Source organism: Anser cygnoides, chromosome 16, assembly GCF_040182565.1.
Source record: "Anser cygnoides isolate HZ-2024a breed goose chromosome 16, Taihu_goose_T2T_genome, whole genome shotgun sequence".
Taxonomy (NCBI): Eukaryota; Metazoa; Chordata; class Aves; order Anseriformes; family Anatidae; genus Anser; species Anser cygnoides.
The window spans coordinates 14,872,272-14,886,568 of NC_089888.1; the positions used below are offsets into that span (position 1 = coordinate 14,872,272).

The 14,297-nt window shown below is 38.9% G+C and overlaps 1 protein-coding gene across 5 annotated transcripts in view; it reads right to left on the reverse strand.

Moving 5' to 3' along the window:
- Nucleotides 1–14,297, reverse strand: part of UQCC1 (ubiquinol-cytochrome c reductase complex assembly factor 1) — a 54,980-nt gene that overhangs the window by 31,853 nt on the left and 8,830 nt on the right. For all 5 annotated transcript variants that reach the window (XM_066978449.1, XM_066978447.1, XM_066978450.1 and 2 more), the window contains 3 exons: nucleotides 13,676–13,780; nucleotides 10,682–10,754; nucleotides 4,622–4,679 (listed from right to left, as the gene is read on the reverse strand). In XM_066978449.1, coding sequence (XP_066834550.1) covers nucleotides 4,622–4,679; nucleotides 10,682–10,754; nucleotides 13,676–13,780 — 236 coding nt within the window. The remainder of the gene's footprint in view (nucleotides 1–4,621; nucleotides 4,680–10,681; nucleotides 10,755–13,675; nucleotides 13,781–14,297) is intronic.

Here is a 14,297-nt window from a genome sequence, read left to right on the forward strand (position 1 = left end):
AAGGATTCCCAAGGTTTATATTGTGGCAGTGACAACCCCATTTCAGTCTAATAGCACCACTGTCCCAGCAACTAAATGCATTTAAGATGGTAGCAAAAAGTGAATCTGTCAGCATCCTGTCCTCAGAAAAATGGCAACGCTTTCTGCTAAACCAATGGTCCAGACCTCAGGACAACTGTCTATCCTGTCACAAGTCAAACACACAGCAAGCTTAAAACTTCTTTCTTACTTTCACCAGTTTCAAAACCTTTGTTCCTCTTGTGTATTTATATAATTGACTTGTATGAAAATGTTAATTAGTTATTGTATCCAAAATTTTTTGCTCACTCTTAAGTTAAAGAGTTAAAGACTAAGTTTAGAAGTCTAACTGGGTTAAGAAAAGTATTTTTATGCTTCTCTCACTCAATACACAAGCATAGCAAAAAAAAAAAAAAAAAGAGTGGCTTGGCAAGAATCCCCGCAGGCATAAACACTGGTTCCCATCCAGTCTGCCTTAGCAGTGGCAAACCAAGAGGAGAGAGTAGTTCACAGACTAGCAGTTAACAACTGGTCACTGATGAACAGGAATGGAGTAGTGTTCTGAGTTAAAACCAGCTACCCTTGAAGCCTAAAAGGTTTCTCTGTGTTTGGATGCACAGTGCTGTCATAGAGCTGTTCTGCAGCACCACAAGTGAGATCATGGAAATCTGAAGTTTATTTGAAAATTTGGTAGTTTGTTACTACACCTGCTGTCTGAGGTTTAAAAAAGACACACACTCTTTACAGACTACAAACCTTCTAACTGGATCAACACAGTGTGAAACATTTTATCGTTTCACTACTGAATCTGCTCTGCAGTTTACTCAAATACTGACTCATCTTCGTCAAAGCACGAAAGCAGGATTATTCCAAACTGTCTTTAGAAATCTATCTACCTAACATTTGCTGGATAATTTATGCATGCAGAGAGATTATGTTAGAAGAAAAATATATGAAAGGATGCCTGAAAAGGAAGAGGAGCACCTTCACCTCTATCCATCTTAGGCAAGAAGTAGCAGTTTCCCACAAGAGCCTCAGCTATGACTGTTTCCATCGGTATTCCCGTAGAGCCCACTGACTGGCTTAAACACCAGAAGCAGCAATTGTCATCACCCCATTCAACTGTTGTGATGTGGCTCAGTACTACGCAATCAAGGTGTGATGATACGCTTCCACGGTTAAAGCCCACTCAGAGCTTCATACTATCCCCTGCATAGCCAGTCATTCTGGCTTCCTCAGTTGTTCCAGAACAACAATTTCTAGGGTTGTGTTACACTAGATCAGAGAAATTACTCTGGCTTAACAACAGAAGTATCAACAAGAATTTTGGAAAGCTGTTTTTTTATTCTGTTTAACCCAGATCATTCGTGAATGGCCAGCAACTTGGATACTGGAGAAGGAAGCTCCTGAATAGACTTCAGCTATATGTCATGATATACTTTATGACCAATGGTAGCTTAGAATAATGGTAAGAAGCAGAATTCTGACCTCTTGCTCATTATTCTTTAGCATGTTTGCATGTCATCCTTTGCTTCAGCCTATCAAGTTCACTAACTACTGTATTTACAGCCATGTATAGCTTTTTTGATAGGACAAAAGCTAACAGATCTGAGTGTGGCTGCATAGTCATCTTCCCTCCTCATGCCTCTGCGTAGGTCATTTAGCCCATTCCCTCATGGTAAGACAGGATCAACTAAATGCCTAAGACATTTCAGATAAACTTGTTCTTAAAATGTCTTTCAAGAAAGACTCTCGGTGCAATTTTAAGTCCCTTTCTTCCTGTTCTCCTAGGATGAACCATAGACAGATTATTCCCTTTCTTCTGAAGCAGCAAATCTCAAAATAGTACAGTAACCTCACTCCTTTCTATGCAAATCTGATAATTATTTCCCTGCAAGAACAGTTTTCTACAAACTTGATGGTTCTTGTTCTCCTCTGGACTCTCTCAAACTGATCAACACTTTCACAAGAGCAGTTTTCCTTATGGAACGCAATACTCAGATGAAGTCTTGCAACAGACCTTGGAGTCTTTCAGAAAAGGAGTTGTAGCACCACTCTATCTTGATCCTAAATGTTTCAGGGATGGCACCATACTTGGATAAAACATGAAGGGAGTTCTAGGTTATGCAGGATGTGTCATGTAGATGAGGTATTTCTTATCAAAGTCATCACTTCAGAAGTTTAGAAACAGCTTTGGACACAGCCAATACTCCATTTAGACTGCCACTGAATGGGAAAAGATAAATGTAGTAGTAATGAAAAGAATGAGATTTCCTAAAAGGTCTGGGCTTCTGAGCATAAAGAAAGTCCTCCTGACATCAAAGGTGTAAAGTAACTGAAATAGCCTATAAAGCCATGACACTCAGAAAAGAATAGTATTAGGTTGATTTTCTGAAGTATAATTTTAGCACTGCATTGGAAGGAACCAGAGTGTATCTAAAGGAATATTAGTTTTAAATAAGCTAGTAAAAGCAGAAGCTAAACATAAGGGCCTGAATTTCTCCCTCCTTTCTGGCCACAGATAAGTAGGAAAACTTTGTTCACACAGAACAGTTAACTGGAACACGATGGGCAACAACAGCACAAATTGAGTGTTTTTTTTTTGTTTGTTTGTTTGTTTTTATACCAAACTGGGAAAAAAAAAATCTCATCTTCTCCAGCTCCAGAAGACACACTAAATCAGATGGAAGTAAATCTCTGAAGGTGAAGAGGGAAGAAATGAGTAATCTAGACTACTTTACAAGAGGGAACAGGAACATTTCAACAGATGATCAGAATCTACAGAGTCGGGTTATTGGCCACCATGTCAGGGTGATTTCCAGCCTCTGAGACAAAAGGTCCAGCAGGAAAGGCAGAGGTGTTAGAGTCTCCTGACAGAGGGAGGACACCGTTAAACATTTAAGAGTTAGCAGAATCCCCGATGTTCTGCTGCCTCTTTACTGAGGTCAAAATGATTTAAAAAAGGACAATCTTGCCATATCATGGCAGGATCCTGGTCACTGAGCTAGCCACAAGCAAAACCTGCAGCCTTTTCCGATAGCTCAGGTAGTCAGCAGGCCTATCATGGGCTTCTCTGCATCTTGGAACATCAAACGAGATCTTCCATTTGCGGCACAGAATGACAGTATTCATTAGGTCAAGCTGCCAGAAACAGGGAGAAGCCAGGCATAAAAATCTTGGAAACATGAACCTCTTATTAAAACTTAGCCCAATACTATCCTCCAGAATCACTTTTTCATTGTTGTCAAATGAAGCAGAGATTTAGTTTCTTCCTAGTTGTGTAGTACCTTGCTGTCAACATGTCGACCATACCTTAAGCATAAAAGAACTTCAATTTCCCTCATTAGCTGTCTCCTTAGCACCACAAGCTCAAATTCTTGGCTTTCTCTTATGTAGCTGTGATTTTAGAAGTTCTCTATCCAGTATTAGTTCCTTCTCTATCATAGTTCCCTACCATAGTTGCCTTATTTATTTTCACACCTGTCAGTCATGAGAGAAGATTATACATCTTGACCATGATGCTGGCACAAGGTACATTTTCCTGTCAATGCAAAATCAAGATGTTGTGGAAAAAAAAAAAAGAGTTCTTTGCAGATTCATGTTACCCCTCTTCGTTTTTCCCCAGGTATTTACAAATGGTTTGATTTTGAAATTTATTGCAGTAGTTTTCCGAATATCAAAACACGATTGCCTTATTGATTCAATTATTAATGACCCTTTCAAAGGAAACTGTAAGAAATAAACTGCAAGTTTCAAGGGTAATCCATTAATTGATTCCACTGATTTCATTAACTGATTCAATGGTTCTGCTAATTTACTCGTTGCTTGGTGAAATGTGCTGCCCCATCTTTCAATATACTGAGGAGACAGGAAATTAAAAAGAGGGAAGGGGAAAAAAAAGAGGCAAGGAAATAAGGGGCCTGTGCGCAAGGCAACTATTTCAGTACAAACTTCCTTTCAGCCTTTGGATAGCTGAGTGTAAGTCTACGTACTTCGGTAATTTTTGTTAAGTGCCAGGTCTTTCATGAAACTGTACTCCCTTGTGCACCTCTGACCTTTATGAGTAGGTAATATTAGATGAAGAACTGATTTTTTTTGGCTATTTTCACAAATGAAAAAGGCGGCAAAACACTTAACGTGTAAGGTGTTAAATATTTTTACATACAGCCAAGCTGGCATTCACCAACCTGTATGCACATTTCAGAGGTGCAAGAATAAATGCCAGCGCTATAATTTGTTAAATGCTTCTGACAAGCAGCAACTTCAACCACCACAAATTCTCACAGTTTAAAACACTTCTACATAAATTTAAACTTTTCCTAAAACACCCAAATAAGATTTTTCCACACAGGCTAGGCAAGGCTTTTAGAAAACCCATGGCACAGATCATTCTACTACCCAGGAATTCAGAGATTTAAAAGATGTTAGCTTCTCCATGGGTCTTTTTGCTCTTTAGGAGAAAACTACTAGAATTCAGTATTTAGTAAATTGAATATAAACATTGTTATCAACAACCATATATCCTACTTTTTTTTCCCCCCAGTAAGGTACATATCATTCTATTTCCTAAGAATAGTTATATTACTATTTAAGTTCCACTTACCAGACATGAAGCTGTGCTACAAGGAACCAGGAATTCAAAGTATCAGGCATCTGGCACCCTTGATGGAAACAAAACTAAATATTAATATGAATTTCATCTTTTTTTTTCCCCCCATCTAACACAAATTCACTCCACCAAAAGCCAAATACATTTTAGTAATTTAATTTCTAGCTCTACATAGTAAATACATATTGGAAGCAAACACCATTTACTGTCAAACATGTGCTTAAAATTTAGAAAATGCAGTCATGGGACGCTGCAGATTCCAAAAGATTTCATATGTGTATAACTCAGATAAAATTTACATTAGAAAAAAAAATCCATAATGGAGAGTTAAGAAGAAAAATATGTGGCTTCTAAAGTCCCAAAGCAGTAGAGAATAACAAGGTAGTAACAATGGATGCTTTGCTCAGTTCTTACACTCTGCCTTTATCAAGTGCTGTTGCCTCCTACTGGAGGCAGGACACCATGCTAGCTCTGACTCAGCTGTCATGTCTTGCTACATGGCTGCAGAACCCACTACACTCTGGGGCATACCTTGCTTCTAGCCATTAGGATTATTAAAAACAACCAATCACGGAAACAACTTCCATACTCAGTTCTTCTACAACAGCCACTGGGCTATAGGGGTTTCCATTGGCATGTTCACACTCTGAATTTGTACAATGTCATGAGGCTGTGGGGCCAGAAATGTAGTCTATAGGCCACAACATACTCCTCTTCCTCGTGTTTGAAAACCATGGACCTATGGGTTATGTGCACATTAAGTCCTTCAGCTCCTCTCAATCTTAAAGCTTCCTTGTGGGAAACTACTTCTACATCTGTCTCCTGAAGAAGTTTTTAAACAGCAGTACCTCATGAGAAGGATTCAACACAGCCGCCTTCGCCTACCAAGCACTTCACCTTGTCTTCTGAACTATTCAAATCTAGTTTTAAGAAGGCCAGAGTATTCAAAAACAGACTCTCCTGTCAGATATGCCCCAAGGAAGCCAGCCTTATCTTTTTCTGTACTGGAATGTATTCTTTCCCAACTCCTATACTTCCTGGCTCCCAAGTACTACCAAGGAGGCTCACCTGGATGAAGCAATATTTTTACAGCCTCTTTCTTTTTACATACCAACCACGGTCAGGCATCCACCACAACAAACAATCACTATTGCTCCCTCCTCAAAGAGATAACTCCACCAGGGCATAGGAGGTGCCAAACTTCAGCATCAATGCCCATTTATCACCCATACCACATCTAAGAGGGTATACAGACACTAGCAGTCTACGTTTGGAGATTAAACAGAGGTTTTCCTCACCCTTCTCCCTTTCTAGCTGTCTCATTCCTCTTAGGAATAATTCAAGAGCCTAGAAATGACTACTTTGATGTAAAGACATGCTAAGGCATCTCTAATCAGAGAGAGAGTACACAACACTTGCATTAATCAAACCATTTCATTAAATGAGGGTTCCACAGGTAAGACACAGAGTGAAACACTTAGTTCAAAAGAGAGGTTTCTGAAATCAATTTCCACGTATCAATCTCCTACCACAAAAATTAACTCTTCATTGGAAAGCAAAGCTCACACCTCCACTACTGGAAATACTGAGAGTTTGTAAACACCTATTCAATAACCAGGAGGAAAGAATTTTTTCCACTAGCTTTCCAAGTGTTGCACTTCTATTTTCATAATTCATTTTTTTAACTTCAATATTAAGACTGACTGCATCCTAAACTTAAAGGAGGGATGGTTTCTTTAAAGCAACAAGCTTCCCCTTAGTTATCAGCTTTTTTAAAAGAAGGTACTTATAAAATTTGGGGTTTTGAAAGACCTCATTCCAGGAAACTAACATGGCAGAAATATGCATCCTATAATTCAACAGAAAATTATTCCCTTCAGAATATAGTTAGATACAGAAAAAAAATATCACAAAGTGTAATTACCTATGAAATTACTGTGATAGTATCAGCTAGGGAATAAATCTATTCTGCCTACAGAATACCTCCTGTTCACACCTGTGCACATAAGAGACATGAATGCCTATGATTATGAGGACATACCTCTTTCTCCAGTCATATTCTGCACTTAAAATTCATCAGGTAGGGGAAGCAAACTTGAATGTAGAATTTTTCATGATAGATCATCTTTGCAACTATCACAATTTTAGGAGGAACACAATTGGATAGCATCCCCACACCCTGAAAAAAAAAAATAGGTGCACTACATCAGCGTTCCACTCAGAGCATGACTGAGACAGCAGCAGGTGCCAATAGGATGCCTGATGGGCTTCGGAAGCCAGAAGAATCCAAAGCACTGTAGGTAAACTCCATCTCTTTTGTGCTTCTTGGTAGACCCCACTAAGAACTATCTGAAATAGGGCCAGCTCTTTGTTACTGCAGCAGCGTAACAACGGGGCAATTAACACTATTAACAGATGAAGATAAACTCAAGGTAACCCTACACTCCATGCTCATCAGACAAACTCCAACTCAGCTCTCAGTATCACCTATCTGATACTAAAAGCTCTCCTGGTCTTTCAAATATAAGGGTAAGCATGAGGTGTTCTCCTCACAAATAGCGACTTCCTACATTTTGTTAGAACGACACAAACTCTACAAGCTTTATGCACAGAAAGTTTTGCACCAGTAATCTTACTATTCTCTCTACTACTTCTCTGTTCTCCTTTATACAAAGGACAGCCGAAATCCTAAAACAGCCTCACTTTCCATATAAGCAACACAGTGCAGCAGATATTTGGGATGTCAGCCCTAAAGCAGCGTTCCCAGAATTTTACTTTATAATCATCCATGGACAAAGTGAGAGCAGAATGGCACACATACTAAAGTTAACTTCAGTATAATACTGGAGACCCTCAGTTAGAACACCTCCTTTATATGCTACAGAAGCTTCATGTACCTTGTATCCGTAAGTGTTTTGGGAACTGCTGTTCCACAGCATAATGGAGAGAAGGGCAGTAGACGCTGCTCATAGTGCATTAGAGAAACTCTCCAAAAAGTGCACAGGGTATCAGCAGAAATGCACCGAGACAGCAAGATAGCCTATAAGACATGCATTTTATGTCATTGCTCTAGTCCTTGACACTATGAAATTCAGCCAACCTAAGTCACCTGTCAGAGAACCACCTCACAAAATCTACATATCAGCATGAGTTCCACAAGGTCACACCACAGTTATTATTCAAGCCATGAGGTAACCACATCACAAAAGCAGGTCCAGAAACACTGAAGACAACTCTGTGACAAACCAGTTCTGATCACACAGGGTTAATCAGCCCGCAAATGGTTTTACACATGCATGGGTGTACTGTTTTCAAGGCCAGCTCAGTAGGTTAACAGCTTTCACAAACTACAGAGAAAAAGCTAATAAGATCTCCAGAGACCTGAGCTGACTGTTCAGTTCACTTGGATATCTCAACCATGCAACTACAGCCAGAAGTGCTGGGGGCAGCAAAACATAACCACACCACTAGGTCTGCACGCAGTCAGCTTTGGTGCAGACAGACCTGATATGAGTCCCACGCAGCAGCATTACCATTCATAGGGGTCTTGAGCAGTGCAGTTCATCATGTGGGTGTGCAGCACCCACATCAGCATGGTCTCAGGCACACCTGTGTTTGCTACATCACCAAGAGACAGAGCTAAGAGGTAGCTGCTTCCTGTTCCTACTAGTCCCCCAGACTGCTCTTTTGAGAATAAGCCGTAGTTCTGGCTTAGGTGTTGCCCCCTTTACTTGAAAAAGGACCATCTCAAAAAGGAAAAACCTGTTCCTGACTGATATAGTTTGATTAAAACAGGACGACCTGAACTAAGTTGGATATCTTGTATGCCATGTTATCAGCTCTGAATCACATACTCCTCACCACCTATTTTATGCCACAGCCTCTGGCCATCAGTCCCTTCCGTGTGTCACTAATTCACTAACACAGCAAAACAGGAAGGCAGCAAAAAAACAGGCTAGTTCCTTTCAGTGACCTAAACACTACATCAGAGGACATGGTAACTGAACAGACTAGAACACAGGCAGAAAGCCCGTGCAGAGCAGAGGAAGGAAGATGGAGAAGTGAGCCTCTTCCTTTTGGCCACTCTTTCAACTCATCTGCCCGTGGAACTACAACCTAAAGCTCTTCATTGGTTAAAAAATAAACATTGTAAAAGGTTCCTGTCCACCATCCAGTCTATCTTTTAGGGGAATTAATTTCTAAACACAGATCACATGCCTATTAGGTTTTAGAGCCAATTCCCCAAACAGCTGCAGGAGATAGAAGTAACAGAAACCTCTTATGTGTGTCTATACTAGAACAATGGTTTCTTTGGGACAACCACCATAGACACCAACATCACAGGCATTCTTACCTCAACAGGTACATCATACAGTCAGTGTCAACAAAACTATTTCCCTACATTAAAAAGGTCTCATATGAATGCAAGCAGAGATTTCCCTGGGTGTAAATTTAGAACTTGACTGGCTACAACTTGTACTGTAGGGCAAAAAGACAAAATGAACAACTATGACATTCTGGAGAAAAAGGAGGGAAAGACCACCTGCTGTTTGTGATATGCTTGAAGAGAGGAGGAGCTCTGGGAATTTTTCTCTTTAAAACGGTAAGACAGTACCAAGAATACAATTGAAGTCATTTTGCCCAGTACTGAGACAGAAAATCTGTAGCAAACAAAAAACACAGTATCTCTTTCCTACACCAGTTTTGAAAATCCTTTAATCTAGGGCAACATTTATAAATCTTTTTACAATTAATCTGTTAAACAGAGATAGTGAAACAACAGCTAAAAATAGCAAAACTTATATCTGAGAGGTACATATGACAAGACTATTTAGCTGAGAAAGTCTGAGAGGACACACAGCTGGGGAGAGGTGTGTGCAGAAAAGATGAGGTTCTAATTTTTTGATCATCAGTGATGAATCCTACTGCTTACAGAGTTCTCCCTACAACCACTGAAACCACATCACAGTTTTGGAAAACCTTTTGAAAACCACTGGAAAATCTTGCAGCAGCAATACCATGTGCCAAACCACCCTCAGTAAGCTCTGCACTAGATGAAAACACAAAGATGCACCTTCAGCTGATCTCTTGAGGAAGCAGCAGCAGCTCCCACCTATGCCAGTGCCTTAAGAAAGCATTTGGTAGATCAGGAAGCCAGCTAACATGTCAGGTCTAGGCAGCAAGTTTAGTATCGTGTGAATCATAGAATCATTAAGATTGGAAAAGACCTCTAAGGTCACCTAGTACAACCATAATCGCACTGACATAGGAAATAATTCATATAAGAATAAAATAATTATTTGAAATTTACTTAAATGAATCATAGATCTCCCCATTCACCAATCTGTATCTGATACTAACAAAAGCAGCAACAGATTTTTTCACTGATAGCTAAAAAAAAACCAAAACTGTGCAACAAGGAAGAGTCATCACAATTCAAGCTAAAATTCTTATATACTTAAAGGAGGGACTTGCATGTCTTGGTTCTAGTCACACCAACTAGACAGGAGATGTGTCCTGACTTAACCAGATACAAGGAAGAGAGACAAGTAGGACCCTGAAATCTAACTGATCCTGTATCATTAAAAAAAGCTGTGCATCAGTGGAGGGGGATGGTTCTCTCCTACCTGTATCCTGGTTACATTGGACTTTCTCACTAGTCACGGGACTGGGTAAGACAGAGACCATCAGACCATGGTAAAAAAGACACATCTGGATTCTTAGCTTATCCCACCCTTTGTAATAGAAAAGGCAACGTCCTTCAAATTCCAGGATATTCTGGTTTTACCTATCCCACCATGTTCTTATTCTCCATTGCAGGGGACAAAATGTAACAATTCCAGAAGCCAGAGCATGCCCTTGAACCTTTGCCCCTTCAGAGCTTAAAGTAATAACATAGCATAGTCAGCTTCCAGCTGGCTGTGCACTGTTAGCATATGGCAAGTCTTACTGTTGTCTTATTTACAGATATAAATATATCTAATTACTTTTCATCAGAAGTTCTCTCTCCAGGGTTATACTCCAAATTCTAGTATCTTCAAATACACAACTTACTGTTAAAGAATTCCTCATAGTCAGTTTTCTCCACACAGCATGTGTACATGCGCAAAGCTGCTACCTTAATTTTCTAAAGAAAAAGAAAAGACAATACTTGATTACATGATGAATACAAGCATTCATCATAAGAACACTACTGTTTTTGTTAAATACATATGCTGTATTCTTCTGAAAAGACTTCTTTTGAGAATCACAATCAGCTGAGATTTTCAAGAGCACAACAAATTATTATCTCCCAGGAATTACACAACTATAATTCATCTTGTCTCGAGGCAAAAAAATGGTTAAATGGCTGCTTGAATACCCTTCCAAATCTAGCTTAGTATAAAACTAGCATTGCAGAAAAATACATGAAATAGCTTTCCCTACAGAAGCTCCAAAGATCCCAATGCACAACTCCTAGATTCATCCAGTATTTTTACCTGTTGATGTATACATGAGTGTTCTGTATGTTTTATTTTTTAAGTAGTGATATACCAAATGTACTAAAAATATCTCTTGTTTTTCCCCACAAAAATGAGAATTGACCAACAAAGCTTCAAAAGCAAGAAAGCAATCCCGTGTGATGAATGATGTGAGGTATATTTCAGGTGCTTCAGAACTTTTAATTTTGTTCATGGCTTGCTATTCCACCACAAAAATTGTCAGTGCATCAACTATAACCAAGACAAGACGTGCTGAAGCTTCAAAAAGCACAATAACAGACAACAATGTTCTGAAAGAGAATAACTGCCAGCTATTCCTGTCTACCAACATCATGGGAGGAGAAAAAAAATAAAAAAACTTGAAAATTGCAGAGCCTACTCCCATACTTGCCTAAGCCAGGGATCAGCATTGTGTTTTTTTTTTTTCTTTTTATTGGTATCTACTAGGGATTGTCTTGGTGATCAGTATATTATAGATGAGCACTCTATGCCTATCAACTGACACTTCAAACTACTGAAGTATTATTTCTTTTGGCTCCTCCACCCAAAGGAAAGATAGGAAAGTTACAATTGATCTGCTGTGGAAACACAGAGGCCATTAATTTTTTATTCAGTAATCACAGGGTTCTGTCAAAAACAAAGGATTAGAAGCTTTCTCAACAATGGAGTATATGTCTAAAATTCTTGCAGTAAAATAATTTACACCATTTACCGGAGTTCTGAAGGTTTCCATTTTAAAAGAAACACTGCCTGGCCTGGGAGTAGAGATCTCCCCTGTGAAAGTCACTGCTCCAGACTAAGCGTTATTAGACATTAAAAACATACTGTAAAGAACAGTTCCTGCAATCCAGCCCTTAAATAAGGCAAGTAACACAGGAGAAACTGGTGAAATTTAATCATGGAGGTTTTGGTGTGTAGAAGAGGTAAGGGGGAAGGGAGAAGAAAGAAAAAACCAGAAATATTAAGAAAACTTCCCTAAGATCTCATAGAGAGCACTGGCAAGGCCAAAAATGAACTCAGGTCTCCTGGGCCCTAACCACAAAATAACTCTCTCCAAACCCAAGTTCCCTAGCCAAAAGCAGGCAGTAAAGAGTAGCAATTAAGGAGAGCTCTGAATCAACACTTGCAGCTAACAAGAATCTTTATTACAACAATATGTACACAAACACATGGGAGAGAAACTACCCTCTCATGATGTTTATCACCATGTGATATAAGCAACAGGTTTTCAAACAAAATACCTCACCCCCTTAACTGCCAGTTATCTTTTCTTTATATTTTCTTTCTGAGGGGCAAGATGCAAAAAGCAACAGTTTCAGATCAGTCTCAGAGGAAGTCCACTCTGCCTTGCAGATATTCAAAGCACCTTATAAGTTTTTAACATCTGCACAGTTGGACTCAGCCCTTCCCAGTCATGTCACCTTTTCCTGTGTCCCGGTTCACAGCAAAATTCAGAATTGCATCCGTCTTTTTCCATTGTGCAGAAGGAACTGAAGGTCTCCTACGGAACTGCTCTCATTTAGTCACTGTTAACAACTGCTTTATAAAAGGACTATTTTACAAACACCAAAGAGAAGGACCTATTTGTGACTCTGCCTTAGGCAGCTACTACTGAAACAGCAGTAACATCTCACTACTGTCCATTACAGAGACTCGCCTGTCACAGAAACACAGAACAAGCGAAGATGCAAAGAAGGCCAATGAAAATCAAGACATGAAACTTGTTTCAATAACAGAAAGAGAAAGGTCAAGAGAAAGGTCTCTTCAGTTCAGCAAAAAGTTCAGCTAATATGGCATATAGACGATAATAAAGCCACAAGTGAAAGGGAAAAATTTAACATACACCCCAAGGAAAGAATAATCACCTTTTTTTTTAAAAAAAAAATGACAAAATTAAAAAACATCAATTGAAAACAACTGTACCTCTTCCCACAGCAGATACTTAAGCTATGGAAATCCTTGATACAGAATGCTGTGGATGTTATAAGCTTACAATAGCTCAAAGTGCAACTGCATAGATTTATGGAATAAAAATTCATCAATAGATACTACAGAAAAATGCCTACTCTCGTTCACGAAATCCTGAAACAGGTAATTGCTGTAAGCTGGAGAAGTACATGAGAAAAGTATCATTATATGCTTTTACTGTAATTAAATTCTTTCTAGATAACTGGTACTGGTCATTACCAGAGACAAGATGCAGGTCTGTGCAGATGTTGGACTGACTTTTAAGATGGTAAGGTGGTTATTGTGTTCTTTGGTGCACAAACAAAGAGGAAAATAGGCTATCTGAAAAAATTCAAGAAGGCTTAAAGACTCTACAAAGCAAATGCAATGTTCCTACTTAGGTCAAAGATGACAACACAGACCGAAGCAGGTTCCAGCTTATATTATTATATCCCCCACATTACAAAACAATTATATACTTGGGCAATAATTAGAATTGTTCCATATAAATATTGTTCCTATTGCAAGAAAAAACAGTTGTCAGTTTTTCTGCTTTTCTTTGGTTTTGCTTTTTAAGAAAGCTGAAAGTATTAACCAAGATACTAAATAAATGCTTTACCCATCTGCTATACTTCAGAGGTCCTGTGAAACCCATTGCTTCTATTATCCTTGTGAAAGGACCCACTTTCTCTTCTGTCTGCAAGGAATCTTTTGCAGAAAGATGCTGTAAAATAGAAAGATTACCATATACATCAGTCTCAGCAATTGGATCTGACTATTTTAGTTTGACAAGCTAGAAGTTTAACAGAGAACTTCAGATTTTCTGTTTACTTTCTCTGCTCAACAAAACAAATACATTTTTAGGTTTTATCTGCAAAACAGTATACTGTCTCCTTCTTGACATTCTTCTGTATATAAATGCAAGCTTTACATGTCTGTTCCAATAAGAGCATCCCACTGGGAGCTCAGGCTCAGACTGTACAGAAGTCTGCTTTCTGAAATATTGCTCTTACTCTAAATTACCATATTCTTCCTGGATGACTGTCCTTTACTCAGGCAGATAAAATAAGCAAACAAATCACAAACACATAGTAAATAACAAATAGTAAATTGACAGTAAATGGATAGTAAACAGATAGTAAACAAACAGTTGGCCCTTTCACATCCTTACTCTCACTGTCATATTGCATTCTAGAGTAATTAGGTATGATAAAAAGCAATCAGCTCCATCTTAAAATTAA